Below are 24,058 nucleotides of genomic sequence, written 5' to 3' on the forward strand. Positions count from 1 at the left end.
GTAGTTTTTCCATATCACCGATAGGACCTTGTCTTTGCTTCGTCATTCTCGTCAATTTAATGGAAGCAGATCCTTTCACAGCCTCTACGATTTTATCCTTATTTTTCAAAATGGTCGTCACTGTAGAATGAGACCATCCGAAGTCATGTGCGATCACATTGACGGGCTTACCAGCTTCATGTTAGCTTTATAACTTGCAACTTCGTTTTAAGATCAATTGCTCGCCTCTTTTTCTGTGATTCTTCACTAGGTTTTTTGATTGGGTGTGTGTAGGGGCCATGTTGTACAAAACTTTGCAAAATATTTAATGATAAATACACAAATAACCCATTTCTCAAACACAAAATCAACAGAAGAACTTGAAGACACATGCTGACTGGCGAAGGAAGGTTGCTGCTGAAAACACTGTGCATGCTTTACGTTATGCTCGCTTGCGTCTTGTTCGAAAGTATAGCCAAAAATGTTATTTATTCCCTTATGGGATCAAGGACGTAACTCGAACGGACATAAGTCAAGGGATGACTGTACTTGCAGAATGATTTGAATAGGCTGGAATTTTGGGCATGGGAAAATGGGTGTTACTTCAATGTCGGTAAATGTAAAGTCATTCGCTTTGATGTGATTAGATATCCAGTATTGTATTATATTGGTGGGATTATACTAGAAGAAACTGATGAGGCTAGTAGATAGGAAGTTGAAGTTCAGGGGCCACGTAGCAAAGATTGCAGATACAACCTCAAAAGATAATAGCAATGCAAAACAAATGTTCATATAGATAAGGATGTCATTTAGCCTCTTTGCAAAGCCTTGGTAAAACCTCACTTGGAATATTGTGCACAGGTCTGGTCTCCTGATTTCTGTTGTGGTGCTGATATTATATTATTATTATTGACACCTCCAAGGAGTCCAAAGACTCATCGAGAGAAGGCACTTACTCTACGACTTTGTCTCCACCAACTACAATGAACCTCATCCTGATATAGTGGGGAGAATGCAAATGAGAGTGTTAAAAATGATATCAGGATTGTGGAATACTAATTATGAAGACAGATTGAGAATTTGTAGACTGTAGACACTAGGAAACAGGAAAAAGAGGTGTGATATGATTGAAACTTACAAATTTCTGAAAGCATCTACAGGATTTTAGTTGATGGAATTTTTCAGTTTATTGTGTTTTACAATCTCACAAGTGATCACTTTCACCAGTTGGAGGCAATGTTGTCATCTTGGTTATGGATAGCTCTTCCGATCCTATGACCAGGTCCAATACTCTCCCACTCCTAGTCCTCTCCATCACATTCTGCCTTAAGTAATTATCTCTTACAGGGGTATGAATTCTATTTCCTTTCTGCCATGTGATCTTTCTTCATTCCAGTCTATATCTCCATAGTTGAAGTCCCCCATAATAATCACTCGACCTGTATTCATTGTACTAATTGCATGTCATCCAGATCATCTGTGGAACTCCCTGGCCTATAGCAACAACTAACTGTATATTTCATCTTACTGGTCTTAATCTCATACCAGATTGCTTCAAATGAACAGCCACCCTCCTGCCTGTCTCCTATCCTTTTTGGTTGCAATTCATCAGTGGTACTCCTCTTCCCCCATCCTATCTTCCCTAAAAATGCTAACCTCGTCACATTCAATCCCTGTAACTACATCATCTGCTGTTAGCCAAGTCTCACTAATACCTATAACTTTTGGCAAGGTTGCACTACCTACTGTCATTTATTATCATTAATTAATGGCATAAAAACAACCAGGAAAAAATTTTAATGCGAATTTTAAATTCTATACAAACAACAATAGGCAATGAGCTGCATGTAAAGTAATTCAGAAATCATGCTTTACATACAAAATATGAAACTTTTTAACCTTCTTCAGACCTCTAAAAACAAAGTAATTATCACACAGAATTAATAAATCTATCATTTAAAGATTTTTATAAGCATCCATGCTCAGTTGAATTTGAATTCACAAGCTGTTGGTTAGAAAGCAGGTATATAGCTTATTTGCTTGCCAACTAGGCCCGCAGATGCCTATCCCATTTTTCTCCAATTCAAAAAAAAAAAAAAAAAAACTATAATCCAAATCCAGTGATATGCACAGTTCTTGTTGATAGGAAGATGGGGAGAAAGATCTTAATTGTGTAATGAAAGGAATGGATGTGATGACTCTGGGAACACATGTTTAGATGAAATTGTTTCTTCAGTGTTTCTTGCACCTCTTTCTGATGTAATATTGATACCATGAGGTTCTCTTCACTTTGCTTACTGATTAAGTCTCATGCTGCTAGTTAAAGCTGGTAAAATAAAATATCTACTGAGTAACACCTTGCTTATTCTAATAATAGTATTATCATCATCATCATACCTTCGGGGTCACTCATTGAGGAAGGCCATACATACCCTTAAACTCAATCACACTCACCACTTCAACAGTATAGTGTCCAAATGATCCAAGCTTCATGCTCTAACCAAAGTTTTAAACAATGATTCCTTCATTCTCCTTTAGAGAAAGGACAGCCTAGTGAATATCAATCCTGCTAAAAACTGTTCTGTCTTAATTCTCATCAGAAAGATCTGACATCACACTCCTTACTTACACTGTACTTCAATAAAGATCCAGTTTCTATACTTGAATTGACTTAGACCTAGGATTTTCTAACACCAAGTTTTATAGTGGTGTCAGAAAATGATAGATCATTCATCTCATACAGATTCACTCCAATTCCTTGTCATAGACTTGGTTTCTCCACTAAATACATATAAGCAATGCTTTTATTATTATTACGTTGACACCTCCAATTCTCAAAGCAGAGAGAGACAAATTATGATAATCAGGTAACTGACAGTTGTTAGTTACTCCTGCTACCTCCATATGAGATCAGCTAACTTGCCTCCACTTGAAAAAAAAATCATATAAATATTCTCCTCATCACAATGAGAATCAAACTTAAGACTTTTCCAACCAAAAGGCACAACGTACCTTCCTTATTCCAATTGTGCTATGGAGGCAATTTTGGGGGAAATGGTGTGTAACAATATGGTGTACAGGCATCTTTCTTAAATGTTAAGTGTGTTATGGACTTATGGATTCAGTACATTTAAAAATTTGCAGTATGCAGTAATTTTATGTTTACTTAATAAGCTGTTTTTTTAATGAAATTACATTTTTCACTACATTTGTTCTTAAGATATTTACTGTATAACTTTGATATATATATATATATGCATTTATATACATTTTTTTTGAAAATTAACTTATACATTTTTATGGCTAACTATTTTTAAAAAATCGCTCATCAGAATAAAATAATTTAGTTACTGTTTTAAAACATTTTACAAAGTTATTTTAATGGCATACTACACTACTTCCATGTATACTATGTTCCAAATTTTTACCGCCAAAATTTATGTTGGCTTCTATAGTACGCCCACAGATTTGAGACCCTTCGACACTTCTACACATCTCACAAAAAGGAGAATCCATTTCGATAATAGGGTAATCAATCCGTCTTCTGGGATGAGTTGTTTATTATTACACATTGGAAAATTAACTTCTCTTTTATGATCATTGTAGTTTTTAAAGTGGTAACTATTTTGCTTGTATAACAGTTGGGAAATGTTATCTATAAAGCAGGTGATTTCACGTGTTGACGACCAATTCGTATGTCCTTCATTTCTTTCTCCCCTTCAATGATAACATCCAAGAGTTAATTAAATCTCATTCTGAAGAATTGAGTGATTCCGACCTGCTAAATTTAAATGCACAGCTTCTTTGTTAAGAAGTAGAATAATAAAATGTATATTATGAATATGTTTTATTATCTTTCAGCTTCATGGTTTTCCTTTAACTAGGCCCTGAGACATAATTCTTTTATAAAAAAATTAAGGTTAAAAAAAGAAATTTGAGGAACGAATTATACTTTTGCCCATAAGTTATTATATTCGATTAGTGTGTTTTCGATTAATGTGCCTGTTTTAAAGAACGCATTAGGCGCACTAATGGAGGGATTGCTGTATCTAACTAAAAACTCTTCTCCAATTTTTCAATTACATAAAATAAGTGTTTGTTTTATTGCATTTGAAATTCTCGATGTCATTATGACAGATCACAAAGGCTAACCTCAAATAAATTCTACCACAAATTGAAATATGCCATATAATGCATGTGTGAGTTCCTGTGCCAGCTCAAACGCAAACAAGCAGCAATAAAATTCAACGAAAGGTTGAAACTTTGTGTGAGTTGAGCCCACCTATGAAGAATTTGTTGTTTCAAGGATACTTGCGACATAAGACTGAATGATATAATCACGTAATCACAAGAAAGATATTTATTTAACCAAATATTTCGGTCTGGAAATAGCAGCCCATCGTCAGTGGTATTTTAAACAAGAACAGTTTAAAAAATACAAGCTAGAATACTAACAATAGATCGTTAAAATTAGAACACGCCGCGTGATGTTATATCACTAAGTATGAAACGGAATATTTTGAAGTAGAAACATGATTGAATTTGCTATTTTAAAAAAAAAAAAAATTAATTAATGAGTAATCTTGATTAGACTTTCCCAGATTTTTGATATAGATATACAGTCATTACGATTCAGGTTGGGGCAATGGAGCAAGGCCTCCACGCTTTCCTTGAACATCCTTTGGTCCAGGAATCGCCTCTTACATTGATCCCGTTATAGGTTCGAATGTTTGTTCAAGGAAAGCGTGGAGGCCTTGCTCCATCGCCCCAACCTGAATCGTAATGACTGTATATCTATATCAAAAATCTTGGTAAGTCTAATCAAGATTACTCATTAATTATTATTTTTTTTTTTTTTTTAAATTTTAAATAGCAAATTCAATCATGTTTCTACTTCAAAATATTCCGTTTCATACTTAGTGATATAACATCACGCGCCGTGTTCTAATTTTAACGATCTATTGTTAGTATTCTAGCTTGTATTTTTTAAACTGTTCTTGTAATACCACTGACGATGGTCTGCTATTTCCAGACCGAAATATATGGTTAAATAAATATCTTTCTTGTGATTACGTGATTATATCATCCACCTATGAAGAGAAGTTCCGTCAGAATGAAAAACGACACCCCGTCGTTAATGTTGTTATGACAGTTTCACATGTTATGGAATTCAGTTGAAGAGAATTAGCATTTCAACTCAACAACTGTAGATTGCTTTTGTCTTGGGTCGCGTGACCTTTTGTTAATACTGCACCAATCATATGCACATCTTCATAGCTGCTCTCTGGTTTAAAACAAACTTTAACTTGTACGTATTGTAACAATTAAAAAAAAAGGTTGAATAATTTATAAGCATATAAAGAGATATCACCTGTAAATTGTTAACATGCCAGCAAAATTCTTGGACATGCCACCTCTGGCACGCGTGCCATAGGTTCGCCATCTGTGGAATAGTGGATAGAATGAAGAGGGGTTGGTGGGGATATGATTGAGACATATAAGTTGGTAAGGAGTAATTACCAGTTTAATGTGAATGAGATTTTTCATAGAATGTCTGGAGACAGCAGGAGAATGAGAGGCCATCCCTGGAAAGTGTGAGGAGTAGATTTTTTGCGTGGAGAGTGGTGGGTGATTGGAATTCATTGCCTGGAAGTGTGGTGAGTACAGAGATGGTGAATGTATTTAAATCAAGGTATGGTGAGTTGTGTATGTGAGAGCGGGACCTCTCCCAATGAGTCTCTTGACTTCATGGAGGTCTGATGATGATAATTTCATTCTTCTTTTCTTGAAGAGCTGTAGGTCGAAATTGTTAGGAAACACATCATGGGGAAGGCTGTTCCAGAGGACAGAGGTAGATGGAATGAATGAGGAAGAAGAGAAGCAGGTTCAATGCTTTTCAGTTGTACTGTAAAGGGATGTTGAACAGCTCTTATATTAGTGAAGAAGTTGACCTAACAGCAAGCAAAGGAATAATTGAGAGTTCGCTGGAGCGGTGACCATATCTGTAGAAGAGACAGAGCTGAAATGTTGTATCTGTAAGATAGAGGTTGAAGTGAGCTTGTGAGGGAAGAATCATCTATGACCCGAAATGTATCAAGAATTTTTAAGGAAGTTTTAGGTTTACCACCCCAAATGTGTGATGGGCAGATTTGGGATTTGTGTAGGGTTAGTAGCTAGGTAGGTGTAAAATAGCTTCTTGAGTAGAAAAGAAAGCCTAAATTTTTAGAAGAGAGGGAAACTATTGATGTGATTGTGCCAAGAGAGAGAGATAGGAGGTAAATGTCAGTTCAAGGAAAGAGAGTTCATCAGCAAAGCTGTGGATAGTAAAATGTAAAATTGGAAAAAAAAAAAAAAAAAATGAGAGCTATGTATAGGATTTGTAATGATTGAGAATGGTCATTTATGTATAAGAAAAAGAAGGTAAGTGAGAGAACAGAGCCCTGCAGCACTCCTACGAGGGTGGTCTGAAAAGTTCTCAGCCTAACAATGAAAAAACGAATTTATAATTTTGAAATTATTTTTATTTTTCAGCATAATCTCCCTTAAAACTAATACATTTATTCCAGCGATGCTCCAACACCATTATCCTGTCCCTGTAGTGATTCTCAGTAAGATCTGCAAAGTACCCCTTTACAGCTGCAATCATCTTTTGATTCAAAGAAAAACGCTGACCGGCGAGGAAGATTTTTAGTTTTGGGAAAAGATAGAAGGCAGAAGGGGCCAAATTTGGGGAATAGGGCAGATGTTCCAACAATTCATAGTGCAGATCCCTTAATTTTCCCATTGCCAAACACCTTTGTGGGCTGGTGCATTGTCCTGATGAAAGATAATTTTTTATTCTTCTGCAAACCGGGTCTTTTCTTACGAATTTTTTCATCTAGTCTGGTTAAAGATCAGAATAATATTCCCCAGTTATTGTTTTACCCTTTTCAAGATAATTAATAAACAAAATGGCTTTAGCATCCCAAAACACTGATGCCATGACCTTTCCTGCTGATGCAACCGACTTTGTCTTCTTTGGCGCTGAACAACCGGCCTCTGTCCACTGTTTTGACTGCTGTTTGGATTCTGGTGTGTAATCGTGAATCCAAGTCTCATCCATAGTAATAAATCGACACACAAAATCAGTTTTATTCTTGTTAAAACGCTCCAAGCACTGTTCAGAGATTTTCATGCGAATGCGTTTTTGACCTGCTGTGAGCAAGCATTGCACCCATCTTGTGCAAAGGTAATTGCAAAACTTTTTCATTTGCAATTCTTCATGCAAAATATATCCTACATGTTCTTTTGAAATGCCTATAGCCTCAGCAATTTTATGCACTTTGACTCGCCGGTCATCCAATACCATATCGTGCACTTGATCAATGATTTCTGATGTTGTTACACTTTTTGGACATCCTTCATGTGAATCATCTTCACAGCTGGCACGACTACATTTAAACTCAGCAGTCCATTTCTTAATTGTCAAAAATGAAGGAGAAGAGTGCCCATAAACTTTTATGAACTTCGAATGAATTTCTTTTGGCGTTAAACCTTCTTTTACAAAGAATTTTATAACCACACGATACTCAATTTTATCCATTTTAAGGGAGACAGACAACACTTTTGCTTCAGACAGCTGTATTGTATAAAACAAACTACTTGATAGAATGACTTGCAATTTCATCACATGGATGCTTATGACAGATGTACCAAATTAGAAAAAAAAAAAAAAACGTGCTGATAGTGTTGCCATCTGTGGTCGAGGCTGGAAACTTTTCAGACCACCCTTGTACATTGGTGACAAAGCTTGGAGAGAGGATTCCATCCACCATGACTCCAAGTGAACATCCAGAGAGAGAGAGAGTAAACTGGCTATTCAGTTACAGAGGGTGGCAGGTAAACCGAAGGAAGGCAGTTTGCAAAGCAGGCGCTGATGCCAAACACAATCAAAAGCCTTTGAAATGTGAAGAGTGATAGCATGCTTTTCTCCAAACCTTTCCACGGCACATGTCCAGTGGTGAGTAATGCGGGCTAAGATATCAGCTGTGAATCTGAATTGGCAAAAGATAGTATCAATGGTCAACTTCTTCACTATCTGGTGAGCTTCTAGGTAGTGAAGAAGTTGACCATTGATAACTTTCTTCATTATTTTGGGAAAGATTGAGGTAATGGCAATTGGTTGGTAGTTGGATGATAGGCTCTTGTCTCCCTTTTTTGAATTAGGTTGGATATATGTTAGTTTCCATGAGATGGGATAGGCACTAGCCGAGTATAGAATATTAAAGAGGCATAGAGGACAGGTATTACCTCTGGAGCACAAATAGGAGAGATGCCATTGCGATCAGGCGACTTTGTAGTGTTCAGGTTGTCTAACATTATTCTTATGTCTTTCTGCTGAAAGGCCACAGGAGGCATACAGTGCTCAGTTTCTGGTATGGAACGAGGTGATTTATCTTCGTCATCTATTCAGGAGTTAGAGGAAAAGAGTGATGTTAGGATAGGAGGTCGGCTTTTTCTTTTGGTGCTATAACAGTGGTGCCATCTGGATGAATGAGAGGTGGGAGCACAAATTGCACCCAATAACGTTTGCAAGGGACCAGAAGCTACCATTTGCCCAAGAGATGAGTTTTCTGCTATCGGTCTTTATGAAGTTGGATTTGGATTTGCTGATAGTTGATTTACATTTATTGCGTGCTTCCACATAGACTGAGTATGAAGCTTGGGTTCTTGATGCAAGCCACCTGTGGTAAGCTGAGTTTTTTTTTTTTTTCTATGACTGCTTTCATACGTCTGTTGAACCAAGGTTTGAAAAGTGGAAGAGAATTTTGGATGGAATGTGAGGGACAAATGCCTTCACACTACTGTGGATGATTTCTGTGACTTGCTCAGTGCATGTGTCTTGGTCAGAAGAGCAGAAGCAATAGTCATGCCATGGGAAAGAAGAGTAGTATGAAGAGAGAATTAAGAAAAAAAGAGTAATATTGTAAGTTGAATTTGCATTTTTTTTTAATGCCATAATGATATCATACTTATGGGAACTCTCAAAAAAGTAAAAACTTTAAAATATTTACATACCACCAAACCACAGCTTTTATATTTGTTAGTGAATAGGAGTTCCAATGTTTGCAGATCAGTGAAAGAATACAATACCAGTGCCAGAATTGTGAATTTTTGTGCTAATTAAATACAGTATTGTTGTATTTTACAACAAAAATACTTCTCATTAATGAGCATACTCATGTGTATATACAGTATAAAGTTTTGTCATATAATTTTTGTTAATAATATCTGAATTCTTTTTTAGCAATCAGGTAGTAACGCTGATGCAAGAAATCGAAAAATGTAAATCTCAGATTCAAGATATTCAAATTCCACTTGAAGTTTTTGAGTAAGTGACTAGCTTATATTCACAAACTAGTACAAATTTTTAAAAAGGATATAAGTAAAATGTTTTTGTAATATAGTTTCCAATATGCACTTCCTTTCCCCCTCCCCATAAAATCACATTTTCTAACTAAATTGTGTGTTAAAAAAATTCTATTCACCGATGGCTTGAGCTATCTTAAATGTTTTCTGTAATACTGTTCTTACATTATAGATATTAACTTTTGTTATAGTTCATTGCATAGCATATTTGCATGGTTAGCATATCTGCTCTCCAGCCAAAAGGTTGCGGGTTTGAGTCCCACTGTGGGCATGGATGTTTGTGATTGTCTGTGAAAATACTAGTGGTGGTGGATGGTAGATGCTGTTGGCATAGTTGCGGTTCGTTGTAATTGGTGGAGACGGAGAGTTGTAGAGTAGGTGCCGTCCTTCAATGAGTCTTTGGACTCCCTGGAGGTGTCATAGTAATAATAACAATTTATTTTGACACTTTCCTTAGATTTCTTGCAGACATTTAAAGTACCTTTTACTACCTCCAAGTATGTTGATCTGAAGAATGGAAACAGCAGTCTGATAATGGAAAGTAGAAGTAAAGTTGCGGAGATCTTCCTATTTGACATTGTTGTAATGCCAAGCCATATGAGGTTATGACTGAGAGGAGGATGTTCCACAAGAGAAGACTTGAATTACCAAGAGCATCACTTCTACAGTGTACTTGGATGGAGAACTGGTTGCGAAAAGATGGGAGCATATAGTGAGAAGAGATACTCTTAGACATGCCGCCTATACAGAGCATCTAGACTCCATACCATAACATCGCCTCAACAATGCCCCCCCCCCCCACCTCAAACATAGCCTCCATCCAATCATGACCTGACAATGTAGATTATATATTTTGACAGTCATGCAGTAGTTTTTGTGAATACACATATACACAAAACTTTTTTGAATTCATTATGGGGAAACTCTTAATAAATTTACATTTAATGTTGTTATAAAGTTTCCTTCATGGATAGTGTACATTAGTCCATGTAATGGAGCCTAAATTAAATAAATTAAAATTCATCCAGTTACTTAGTGAAGTCCTTAGCATAACAAAGCAAAAAGTGTAAGAAACTCTGTTACAATGATCTCTCAATTATATAACCTTCAAATAAATTCCTCTATTAAATTGAATTGGTTAACTTGTTTCTTGGAACAAGAATCAGATTGTGTCTGTGTAGGGGGGCATTATCTCTGAATTGCATTCTACTGCTTTTCTCTGATAAACCTTTAACAAATCATTAATACTATTTGGAAAGAGTTATTACAAGGAATGGCTGCAAGTGTATACCAAATGTCCATAATCAGATGGGGAGAGATGTCTGCCTATTTAGTATAAATCTGCAGGCATCCCTCCCCATCTGATTATGGACATTTGGTATACACTTGCATATGTTAATGAATTTATGATGAGAGTATTTAGTAGTATTGGTTACTTAGATTTTATTGCCTTCCCTTGCTGTTTTTAATATATTTTCATTTTATATTTTCTTCATCTCTTGATAGTTATATTGATCAAGGGCGCAATCCACAACTTTTTACCAAAGATTGCATGGAAAAAGCACTTGCAAAGAATGAGCAAGTAAAAGGAAAAATAGATGCTTATAGAGTAAGTTATAAATTTTTACTTTCTCTCTCTTTTATTTTATTCCATACATCATTATTTGAGAAATTTGTGTGTGAGATTATTATTGAAAAATAAAATGGATTTTCTCAATTTCAGTAAAAATATAAAACTGCACTTTAAATATGTACTTATTCATTGATACAGTTTTTGAACAAAACTCTACATTTTGTCTATTAAGAAATACTTTTAACCATTCACTGAAAAAACAAGACATTAATTATATTTAATCATCATAAAGGGAGCAACAAGTTTTGTGGAATCCTAACCACCATAAAAAAAAATCTACTTGTCCCCTCCCCCACACACACACACGCAAAATATCTTTTAATATTATGCAGTAATAAGTCAATAGGAGTTACATAATGTGATTAGTAGTGCTGTATCATTATTTGAAGAACATCTCCTTTGTGTAAATACCATTCCAATAGTATTCACTATTGGAATACCATTCTAATAAGAGGAAGAACAGCAAAAACAATAGATTCTTTTTTTTTATATATAAAAGCATAATACCATAATATTATAGTATTATGCTTTTATTTTTATTTTTTTTAAATAAAAAATATTCTATTTTGTTCAGTCTGCAGTTACTTTCCAGTTGGCAATGCTACTCTCTGGTGAAATTATTATACAATGTGAGTAAGTTGCTAAAACATGACTTTCCTTTAGTAAACCCATGCTGTTCATTGCAGAGTAGAGATTCTCTGTCAACCCATTTCTGAATGTGATTCAGGGAAGATTCCACAAGAATCTTCCCTGTTCTGAGACTCAGATTATATAGCCTGGTCAAGAGAATAGCCAGTTTATCTGAATGCTCTTTTAGCATCCATGCTGATATCCCATCTGTTCCTATTGCAGAATTCTTATTCAGTTTGTGCAACAGCTCGAGTATATCCTTCTCATCCAAATGAGTTTCCTCATCATACTGTAAAGAGGTAGCAGTGAGTTCAGTGTTGCATATGCCAGGTTGATAGCTTTTAGCAAAATGACTTCTCATTGGTTGAACAGTCACTTCTGCATCAGTCACCCACATACTACCATCTGCATTCAGTAGAGTTATTCTTTCTTTCTTTTACTTGCAGCATAACGATAGGATTCTTTTGAGTTGTCTTTTACTTGCAGAGCCAGTTTCTTTGCACACAGTATTCCTTCCACATCATATTTTTTTTACAAATCTCTTGCTTAATTAGATTACACATTCATTTCACTCCTACTGTATTTATACTTCGAACTCTAGGAACACATTCACATCATTTAAATATTTTTTAAACATATCCCATGCACTGTCAATATCCTTCCCATCCATCAACTGATACATGGCACAGAACCCATTGTTACTAACACAATGTTCCAACATAAAAAAGGTGCATAAATTCACATGGAGAGAAGAGGCAAGAAATAAAAAAAGTCTCATTGACTATGTTATTGTTAATAGTGATATTTTCTCACTGGTTCAGGACACCAGAGTGTACAGAGGATTTGAAATTGGAAGTGATCACCATTCTGTGTGAGTAGGATAAAATTGAATTTCATATTGAAAAGAAGGGTGTGTAAGAAAGTTTTGAAATGAATCAGAAGTGAACTGTGGACTCAAATACACAAACATTATCAAGAAAAACTGAAAAGCTAAAACCAAACCTTAGAGATTCAGTGCAAACCCCCTGAAGAAAACTGATTGATTTAGCTAAGTGGTCCTTGTAAGATTTATGCAAGTATACTTGAGACAGTGGAGGAAAAGAATGAAGGTTGTTATGATCAGATTTTCACTTTAAATTGCAAAATCATGGGAATATAACAAGGATCTGTGTTTAAGTTTTGTAGATTTGGACAAGGTACATGACAAAGTGCAAAAGTGAAAATTTGTTCAAAACGCTTCAGTTTTATGGTGTAAATGGTACATATCAAATGACAATTATGTCATTTGGTCTGTCATAAGTACATGGGCTGCATTGTTTAAAACTTGAAATTTTAGGAAAAATAAAATGCATATAAAGTTAAATTGATATATTTATTGAAAATAGCATTGTATTGTGATTCATTACATTTTTTTGAATCAACAATTTTTTTGAATATCCACTGGTAAGAAAACTTGTTTCATTACATATGTAATATTTGCTATGACTTGAACATAAGATGTGGCAACAAGAGAACCCAAGTACTAATCATAAATTACTAGGTCATTTTCATGCAGGCATTGCTGGTGCAAAGTTGAGAAACTGACCAGCCAGATTTTAGTATTTGTTTATCATAAGTGCTATAGTTCATTTCTGTTAAAGTGCAGGGAATGTAAACAAACTCTGCTCCTTAATAGAAACATTTGCATCAACAATAGCAATATATAAATCTAATGATTTTTAACTCATTTAATATATGAATATTTTTTCTTCTATTTATTCAATTTACACCAAGTGCCACATTAAATCATTGATTGGGCTGCATCCAGCCTGCCAGTTGTATGTTGTGCATCCCTGATATACATTATGAAGGGAGGTGGTATTAAACCAGATATCACTGGAGATGTTAATCTCATCATCATCAAATTCCTGCCATGTACCCTCAAGGGATGTACAGGATATGATAGTACTACGTGAAAAATTTACATCATTACTAACTTCCTATCTACAATTTTCCTCCAAATCAGTCTGTTACTTGTCAAGACTCGAACATTATCAGATCTTATATTTCTATCATCTAAAGCACTTTGTACCGTATCAATCCACCTATATCTTGGTCTTTCTCTGGGTCGTTTTCCTGCCAACCTGGCAGAGAACACTTGTTTTGCTAATCTTTCTCGCCCATTCTGTCTAAGTGACCATACCACTTGAGATTAGCTCTGCTAACGCATTCCTGGATGCTGACAATGTCAAGTTCTTTCCTAATATCCTCATTTTTAATATGATATTGCCATTGATTCCATCTGTTCACACCTATAATCTTTTTCAAGACACTCATATCTGTGGTCTCTAGTCTTTGGTCAAATGTTTTACTTCTGACCCAGCTCTCAGATCCATAAGTTAAAACTGGTTTGATTTATATACAGCTAATTTAGTGTTCCGACTAATTTCTCTCTTATTCCATATGGATTTATTCAATTGACTTCCTACCATACCAGCTTTGTTGATTCTGTTGTCTATTTCTATATTTAATTTACCATCTTCAGTAAAAATCGTGCCTAAGTAGCTGAAATGTTTTACTTGTTCCACAGGTTCTCCGTTCACAACACAGTTGACATTTTCAATGATTCTGCCTATTTTCATTGTCTTTGTCTTTTTATTGCTGACCTTCATACCATATCAATTACAACAGTTATTCACCTTAGTCAGAGAATCTTGCAGACTTGTAGCGGATTTATTTAGAAGTATAACATCATCCGCATAAAGCAAAGAGCTGACATTAACATCTCCAATTTTGATATCATGTTTAATACCACTTTCCTTCATAATGTGATCCATATAGATAATGAATAACAGAGGGGATAATGTACATCTTTGTCTGACACCAGATTTAACATTAAACCATCTTCCTGTACTTCCTTCAATTCTAACTGCTGACTTACAACTCAAATAAAGACTAAGTATTGCTTGATATAATGCCTCTTTGACACCATATAACTGTAGCGTATTGAATAGTTTCTCTCTTCAAGTCACTGTCAAGTGCACCTTGTCATAAGCCTTTTCCAAATCCACGAAACTTAAATACTGATCTTTGTTATATTCCCATGATTTCTCCACTATTTGTCGTAAAGTGAAAATCTGATCCTGACAGCCTCCTCTATTTGATATGAATTGTTCTTCACCAAGCTTTTCTTTAATTTATGCAGATGATATTATACAGTAGATGCTGCTTATTGTGATCACTTTGGATCAGTCACTTTTCGATAACAATAACCGGCTTATAACATTAAGCAAAGAATATAAAAAATTGCATCATTTATTTCAATTTATTATTATGAACATTATTTAATTCAATTTATTGTTATAAACAACAACATAAAATTTATTTTAAAAATTTATCTAGTGTTGTCTGTCATGTCTTTGAATATAGTAGTTTATGAATAAATTGCTCATACTCATAATGCCTTTGGAAGTTTGTTGCACACCATGACGAAGTACTCGTAGAGCTTCTTGCATCTGGGCATTGGTTGGAGTAGCTTCTAAAATTTGTTCTTCTATATTTTATTAGGTTTACTTTCTTCTATTAGTTTAGAGTTCTCATCAGAAGCAGCTTGACATATTTCCGACACTGTCATTGTAGCCACCACTTCAACATTGTCATCAATATCCAACCAATTTTCATATTTTTCTTTTGACATGCTGTCTGGGATTTTATCAAAACTTTCATTTGTAAGATATTCAAATACTTTGGAAGAAGGAGTTTCAGAGTTAAAAATCCACCTTTTTTGGAAGCAGTTTTCAATAGTCTTCTCTGAGACTTGCTTCCATGACATTGCTACCAATTCAGTGTATCAAGAAGGGAAATCTTTTTTTGCATTACACTTGCATTAGATTGGTCTTTTATGTATTCATTATGTATTCAACTTGAGTATAAGCTATAATTCTTGCACGAACTTCCCTTTGATAATAAGCTAAAAGCTTATATAATGCCTTGGTCACATGGTTTGAATTAACGATGTAGTCTTCAAAGGCAAGAAAATTACTTTGTTCTTTAATGATAAATTGTTTGTTTGTTAGTACAGTTAATTAGTAGTAGATAATTAGTAGTAGACAACTAACTGTCTGTCTACCAACAAGACAATTTTTTGCTTTAATTTAAGCTCCCACTTAACTAACCAATTGTTGAAAATGTCATTAGTCATCCAAGCATTTGCCCTAGAACAGTAGTCATCAGGCAAGCTTTTGACACCTTTAAAACACTGAGTATTTTTACTTTTACCAATTACTAAGAGCTCTGTTTTCTCACCTTTCTCATTAGCATAACAAAGAACTGTCACTCACTCTTTTGAAGATTTAAATCCTTTAGTACTTTCATTTTTTGCCTGCTGGGTTGGCCAAGTGGTTAGCGTATCTGCTCTCCAACCAAAAAGCTGTGGGTTCGAATGCCACCATAGGCATGGATGTTTGTGATTGTCTGTGGAAATACTAGTGGTGGTAGTTGGCGGTAGATGGCTTTGGTGGATTGAGTGGTGGAGACAGAGAGATGTAGAGTAGGTATCCTCACTTGATGAGTCTTTGGACTCCCTGGAGGTGTCACGTAATAATAATAAGTATGCTCAGGAACTGCACAAAAATAGAGTCCTGTTTCATCTGCATTGTAAATATCCTCTGGAGAATATTCAGTAATAATTTTTGGCCAGTCATTGTTAATCCATGCATCAACTGATAAAAAATCGGCACTTTTTTTTTTTCACTCCGAATACACTTGTACAGAATATTCTCTCGCTTTTCCCACCTGTTAAACCATCCATCAGTTGTGCTGAAATTTTCTTTGCTCGTTGTTTTTGCAAGTTCTGCTTTTTGATGCATCAAAGGTCAGTAATCGAAGCATTTTTTTTCTCAAACATTACTAAACCAAATTTTTAATGCTAATTCAACTTGAGTATCCTTCCCAGATTGAGCTCTCTTTCGATCCATGTTCTCATTAGTAAGAGCTGAAGTTTCAATGTTTGATCTGTTTTGTAAGATTTTACACAAGACTGGTTGTGAAGTTTTTAAATGTACAGTCCTACTACACTGACTCATTTTTGGCAACTTACCATAGCACTCCAAAATTCTTTGTTTTTCTTAAAGATGAATCTGCATTTTTTTACTTGCTTCTGCCATAATGCTAATTGCTGTATGAGTATTTAAAGTCAGTCACTTACTGAAAGAACATAAAAATAAACTCGAAAAATCACAATTAGACTGTATTTATACCTCTCTGCATTTGCCTGGAAGATTTAAGATTTACGGAAGAATAAGATCATCAAATTCCTGACATTTACCCTCAAGGATTGTACAGGATATGATAGTACTATATGAAAAATTTACAACATTACTAACTTCCTATCTACAATTTTCCTCCAAATCAGCCTATTACCTATCAAGGCTCCAGCATTGTCAGATCTTATATTTCTATCTTCTAAGACACTTTTTACCATATCAAATCACCATTATCTTGGTCTTCCTCTGGGCCTTTTTCCTGCCAACCTGGCAGAGAACACTTGTTTTGCTAATCTAAAGAAGATTAACAAAAAAAAAAAAAAAAGTCAGATTTCGGCCAATGTTCTTTGTCAAATTTTCTCCTGATTAACCCTTATTTGTTAGAATTCTGAAGACACAAAAGGCTAAACATTCGAGGATTTTGATAACAATAACCAGAACTTTGATTATAATAGACAGATTATTTTTAATTCATTTTAAATGGTGTGTTTTGGGACCGACTGATTTTGATAACAATAGCCAATTGATAATATTATCTGCAATCATGATAAGCGGATTCTACTTTTTTTTGTAAATAAATCCAGTAAAAGTCTGTAGTATTCCCTGACTAAATTGAATAACTACTGTAATAAATTTGGTATGAAAATCAGTATTAAAAAGACCATGAAAATAGGCAGAAACATTGTACACATCATCTGCATCCTGAATGGAGAACCTATAGAACAAATAAAACATTTCAGCTATGTAAGCACAATTTTTAGTAAAGTTGGCAAATTTAATTTGGAACTGAATAAATTTATGTGGAATAACACAGAGATTTGTCAAAACATTGAACTAGCTGTATACAAGGCATTGTTCAAATGAATTTTAACTTAGGATCTGAGACCTGGTTTAGAAATAAAACACTGGATCAAAAACTGGAGACCTCTGATATGAGAGTTCTGAGAAAGATTAGTGGAGTAAACAAATGGCATCCTATTAAAAATGAGGATATTAGGAAAGAACTTGTCACTGTTAGCAGAGCTAGTCTCTGGTGCCATGGTCACTTAAACAGAATGGGAGAGGAAAGATTATCAAAACAAGTGTTCTCTACCAGGTTGGCAGGGAAAAGATCCAGAGGAAGACTATGGTATAGTTGAATTGATACAGTAAAGTGCTTTAGAAGGCAGAAATATAAGAACTGATAATATTGGTGACAAATAACAGGCTAATTTTGAGGAAATTTGTCGATAGAGAGTTAGTAATGATATAACTTTTTCATGTAATATCCTGACATATTCCCTCGGGATATTGTCAGGAATTTGATTGATGATGATGAAGTCAAGCAGTGTGGTATCTACATATAAATAAAATGTATAATCAAATGTGTTTGTGTAAATTAATTCTTTGTTTAAAAAGTTATAAATTTCATGCAATTTGTCAGTCTGATGAGATCTGCCTGAGTGTATGTGGTTCAGCCAGGTTAGTAAAAGTTTCATTCTTTCTTGAGTGAAGTGCTTGCACCAATAGAATATGGCAGATGGGGAAATGCATACTGCATTATTCACACAGGTGGATCGTCAACTCTTAAAAGATAAAAATGTGTTAAATGACTGTGATCCATGCAGTGCTTAGCAAGAACAACTTCTCTTCTGTTTCTATGTTTGACTGTCCGTGCTTAATTAGTTCTGATGTTATAAACTATTTTTAGTCTGTGTAAGGACTGACATACATTATGTGGAAAAAAAGGCCAGCAGATCTGGCAGCTGCAGTGTCATTGTCCTTAAATTCCAATGGGGCTGGGAATCCAGCAGAAATTAATATCAAAATTATGTGCCTTCATTTTGTACAACAGTTGGTAGAACCTTGCAAAGTCCTGGATGCAGATTGTACTGAGGAGAGGAGATGGCCTATAGAGAACTCTGTGAGTCTGTATAAATCATACACTTTTTGGTAGAGTTTTCTTTTATATGCACAAGTGCAAGCTGAGCTGCATGCAACTCTGCTGTATAGTTACTGTAATCAACTGGTATCTGATTGGATATAGCATGATCAGGAAATACAGCAGTACAACCAATGGAGGTCTCATATTTTGAACTATCAAAACTGCATGCAGATGGATGATGGAGTGCAATACTTCCTTAGTTGTCACAAGGGAAAGGTTGCATGATGGAGTGCAAAACTGCCATATAGGAATGCTCTTATTTGATAATTATATATATATATAGAGAGAGATCTCATATACGAGAGATCTATAAGCACATCAGTGCTGTATGAATGCAAATGACTGAGATAAATCATAACTAATGTGCTCCATAGAAAAACACTAGTAGTGATCATAAATTTCAGGTATGTTGAAATTATCAGATAATGGAATACACGTGTGTGAGTCACTTTAGATATTTTCATAATTGCCATTCAGCATAAGAAAAATTTCAGGACAGGTATGATGATTGCTAGTATCCTCTATGCATCCTGATATATTTTGTTCTGTTTTTATCTTTTGTATCTCTTTTTCATCCTTCCACCTCTAACATTAACTGAAGCAGGCTGAATGATCTACCTGATAGTTGACACATTTTGCTTTGTTGGTGGAGCAAAATTTATTATCATGCTTTTTTTATTACCACATTGGGAACGGATAGTTTATGCATGCCCATAATTCTGATATTTAAACAGCTTAGTGGATAGGAATGGAATAGTTGATATACTCTGCTTTTACAGATGTTGGATGTTTGGGTGCATCAGAAGTAAGGATGATGTTCCTCGTCAAAACCAGGTGACCATCCCTACATATCAGGATGCGCCTTGTACCTATCACTCCTTGATCATTAAACTCTAGTATGTGATCTGGAACATCAAGGAGATCCCATTCTGATACCACTCCTCTAGAACAGTTTATCATTTTTTATGAGATGTTACAATTATTGGTATTCCACCCACTGATGTTGTCCTCAATGTAGTTTTTCTGAACTTTGCTGACATGTTTCCACAAGAATATCACCAGATCCTCCCAGTCCTTACCAGCCTTTCTAGTAAAAATAATAATCTATGTCTCTGGATAAATGTCTCCATGGAAACAAAAAAGGAGTAAATTGGCTCTCTTAGATATGTTACTCTTTCACTCCTTTTTGGGTGCATAAACCAAAGCTTCACTAGCCACCACATACGGTGGCAGTCAGTTCACCATCTGACCCAAATATTTGTATTTATAAACACTTTACTGCATTACTAATTATAATGAAGAGCCAAAGGCTTCAATTCGGCGACATGAACATATTTAAGTTAAGGGATATTATCCCATATTGTTTCTTAGCCGAATAAGAAACTCGAAGAGTTTCATGCCGAATATAGAAACTATATAAAGTTGATATATAGTTTCTATATTTCGGCGATTCCAAACGTAAGCAAATACCTGGATAGTGCAGCAACTGACCCTTGAAGGTAGTGCAAGCTGAGGCAACTCATAGAAAGGGTAGAGCAAGCTCCGATCACTATTCTTGATATTTACCCATAATGTGAACTTAACTCCTAGGAGCTGTATTATTGTTCAACATTATGAGAGAAGGTCACTGCCCAGACCGGATTTGACCTTTTTGAGGTCTCATCAGTGAGTAAGTAGACCTAGTTAATACCGAGTTTGTAGCGAACAGACCTTACATCCCTTCTATGAAAATCGCCAAGAGGTGTCCTATTAAATTACTAATTATAACGAAGAGCCAAAGGCTTCAATTTGGCGACATGCTTGGAATTGCTGAACTTTATATAGTTTCTATATTCGCCATGAAACTCTTCGAGTTTCTTATTCGGCTAAGAAACAATGTGGGATAATATCCCTTAACTTAAATATGTTCATGTTGCCGAATTGAAGCCTTTGGCTCTTCATTATAATTAGTAATTTAATAGGACACCTCTTGGCAATTCTCATAGAAGGGATGTAAGTTCTGTTTGCTACAAACTTGGTATTAACTAGGTCTACCTACTCACTGATGAGACCTCAAAAAAGGTCGAAACCGGTCTGGGTAGTGACCTTCTCTCATAATGTTGAACAATAATACAGCTCCTAGGAGTTAAGTTCACATTATGGGTAAATATCAAGAATAGTGATCAGAGCTTGCTCCACCCTTTATGAGTTGCCTCAGCTTGCACTACCTTCAAGGGTCAGTTGCTGCACTATCCAGGTATTTGCTTACGCTTGGAATTGCCAAACTTTATATAGTTTCTATATTCGGCTAAGAAACAATAAGGGATAATATCATCATCATCATGCGTATCAAGGATTTAGGCCTAGCATGGCCTGTTCCGGCCTTAGAAGTCATCGTTGAATTGTTTAAGAGGATGTCCTGGTTTTCTTTTTCCTAATGGCTTGTACTTTAAGGCTTGTTTTGGTAATCATTCTGTTTTCATTCTTTGAACGTGTACCATCTATTTATGTTTATATTTTTTAATTTTTTCTATTACTGGTTCTTGGTTTAATTCTTTCATAATATCTTCATTTCTTTTGTGATCAAATAGGGTATACTTTGCAGTTTTTCATATAAACTTCATTTCTGTTGTTGTTAATCTTTGTTTGTCTTTTTGTTTTATTGTCCAGATTTCGCTCCCATACATTAAGACCGGTAGGGCTAATGTATTGTATACTTTTAGCCTGGTTTGTTTTTGAACTAGTTTTGGTTTAAATATAGAGTTAATTACACCTGTTATTTTTAAATATTTTGAAATTTTCACATTGATATCTTTTTCATTTTCATATGTGATCATACATCCTAGGTAGTTAAATGAATTCACCTGTTCTAAGATCTTGTTATCTATTACTATTTTAGTTCTTGCTGGATCTTGTCCTTTAAAGGCCATAGTTTTTGATTTTTCCGTTGATATTATCATACCATAATCTTTGGATATCTCATTTAGATCTAAAATAGCTTTCTGTAAGTTATCTTCAGAATTTGTAATTATTATTTGGTCATCGGCAAAGAGGAGAGTTTAAGTTAACTGTAGGAGAAAGTTTAATTCCTTGATATAAATTTCTATTCTATTTTATTATTATTTCATTTAAGTAGATATTAAAAAGAGTTGCTGAGAGGGGACATCCCTGTCGGATCCCTTGGTTTATCTCTCTCATATATGATAGCTCGTGATTTAATCTTATTTGTATTTGATTATTTTCATATATGCTTGTGATAGGTTTTAGGATATTATTTGGTATTTGTCTTTCCTTTAATATGTTAAATAATATGTTTCTTTTAACTTTGTCAAATGCTTTTTCAAAGTCAATAAATGCAATATGTGTTTCTAAATTATATTCTCTTTTTTTCTCTATTATTAATTTTAGGCAAAAGGCCGGGTCTATACATGATCATCCTTTTCTAAATCCATTCTGTACTTCTAGAATAAAGTTTTCGGAATATTTCATTAGTTTGTTATTTAAGATTCTGCTATATATTTTGTAACAGGAATTTAGTATACTGATACCTCTATAGTTTTTAGGGTCATCTCTATTACCTTTCTTAAAGATACGAATCACAATTGCTCTTTTTTCCATTCTATTGGGGGGATATGTTGAGTAAATTTTATTTTAAAATAATAAGATTCTTTCTTTGAATCTTGTTCCTGCATGTTTATATAGTTCTGAACCTAGCTTATCTTCTCCAGGTGATTTTCCGTTTCTTGTTTCTTTCAGGCTGATTTCTAATTCTTCTTCAGTTATTTCCTTTTCATTTTCGTTAATTGTTTGCCAATTGTCTTTTTTAAAATATTTCTGTCCACAGTTCTGTGTAGTAATTTAGAAATTCTTCTAATTTCAATTCATTGTTTAATTTTATGTTTTCTTTGGTATCTGCATTTAAGTGTTTCAAAATCTTATATACATTGGGTCTTATTTTATATAAATCATGTTCTAAATTAGAAACAAATTTATTCCATGATTCTCTGTCTTTTTCTGACTTCTCTTTTAGCTATGGCTCTTTTTCTTTTATATTCTATTTCATCGTTTAATCTTTTACTGCTTAACCATTTGTGATAGGCTTCTTTTTTCTTTTTGATTATTTCTTTGATTGTATCATCCCAGATCTTCAGTTTTTTCTTTTATTGAATTTTTTGGTCTTTCCTAAATTTTCATTTGCTGCTGCATTTAGTATCGTTTTTATATTAAGCCATTCTATTTCTATTTCTTCATTTTGTTTTATTTTATCTAGATATTGGTTAAGTTCATATGGCCATTGGACATTTGTGTCATTCAATAGTCTAGTTTTATAAACAAATGCTTCAATTTTTCTTTCTGTTCTTGTTACTTGTAGCCATTGAGGTGATAATCTTAATTTTATTTTAACAAGGAAGTGGTTACTGCTTATTTCATGTCCTCTGTGAACTCTAACATCTAGTGAAAATTTTGATGTCTTTTCATTTGACATGAAGTAATCTAATATTGATTTCCATCCTCTTGCTGCCCAAATATATTTATGTATATCTTTATGTTTATAGAAGGAATTCATTATTTTTAGGTTATTATAAACTACAAAGTCGATCAATTTTTTACCATTTCTGTTTAGAGTGTGTTCTCCATGTATTCCTATATTATTATTAATTTTCGTGTTTCCAATTCTTGCATTTAAGTCTCCTTCTAAAATTATGTAATCATTTTTATTTATTTTATTATATATGTTTTGTAGCTGATTATGAAAATCAATATTATCCTGTTCTCTTCCTTCTTCTGGGACATATAAACCAATTATTGTTAAATAGCCTCTATCTATTTTTATTCTAGCTTCTATTATTCTTTCATTCCATAATTTATAATGTTTTAACTGTTTTGAAAGGGAGTTATGAATCCAAATCATGACTCCTGCTTGTGCTCTTTGGTCTCTGTTGACTCCACTGTATATCACATTAAACTTTTCATTTCTCATAGTTCCTTTTAATTTCTTTTTTGTTTCAGTGATTACTGCTATTTTAAAATTACTTTCATTTAATAACTGGTCTAATTCTATTTCTTTATATGCTATTCATCTTACATTCAGTTTGCTATGTGTATTATATTTTGTCATTTCCATTTTTGTTTTACCTTTTCCATTCCAGGGTCGTTTCCCATAGATTCAATCCAATTATCTTTTTATGTCAGCTTACAAGTAGGATTATGTTCTCCATGTCAGGGGACTAGCCTGATGATGGAATAGTTCAGTGGTAGGGC

At 34.4% G+C, this 24,058-nt stretch overlaps 1 protein-coding gene across 1 annotated transcript in view; it reads left to right on the forward strand.

The window, feature by feature from the left end:
- MED10 (mediator complex subunit 10) overlaps window positions 1-24,058 on the forward strand; it is a 67,993-nt gene that overhangs the window by 28,261 nt on the left and 15,674 nt on the right. Inside the window, exons 2-3 of the mRNA XM_090397713.1 lie at window positions 9,266-9,349; window positions 10,894-10,996. Coding sequence (XP_090253839.1) covers window positions 9,266-9,349; window positions 10,894-10,996 — 187 coding nt within the window. The remainder of the gene's footprint in view (window positions 1-9,265; window positions 9,350-10,893; window positions 10,997-24,058) is intronic.

This window comes from Typopeltis vanoorti, chromosome 9, assembly GCF_054136105.1.
Source record: "Typopeltis vanoorti isolate ZY-2024b chromosome 9, IOZ_Tvanoo_1.0, whole genome shotgun sequence".
Classification (NCBI taxonomy): domain Eukaryota; kingdom Metazoa; phylum Arthropoda; class Arachnida; order Uropygi; family Thelyphonidae; genus Typopeltis; species Typopeltis vanoorti.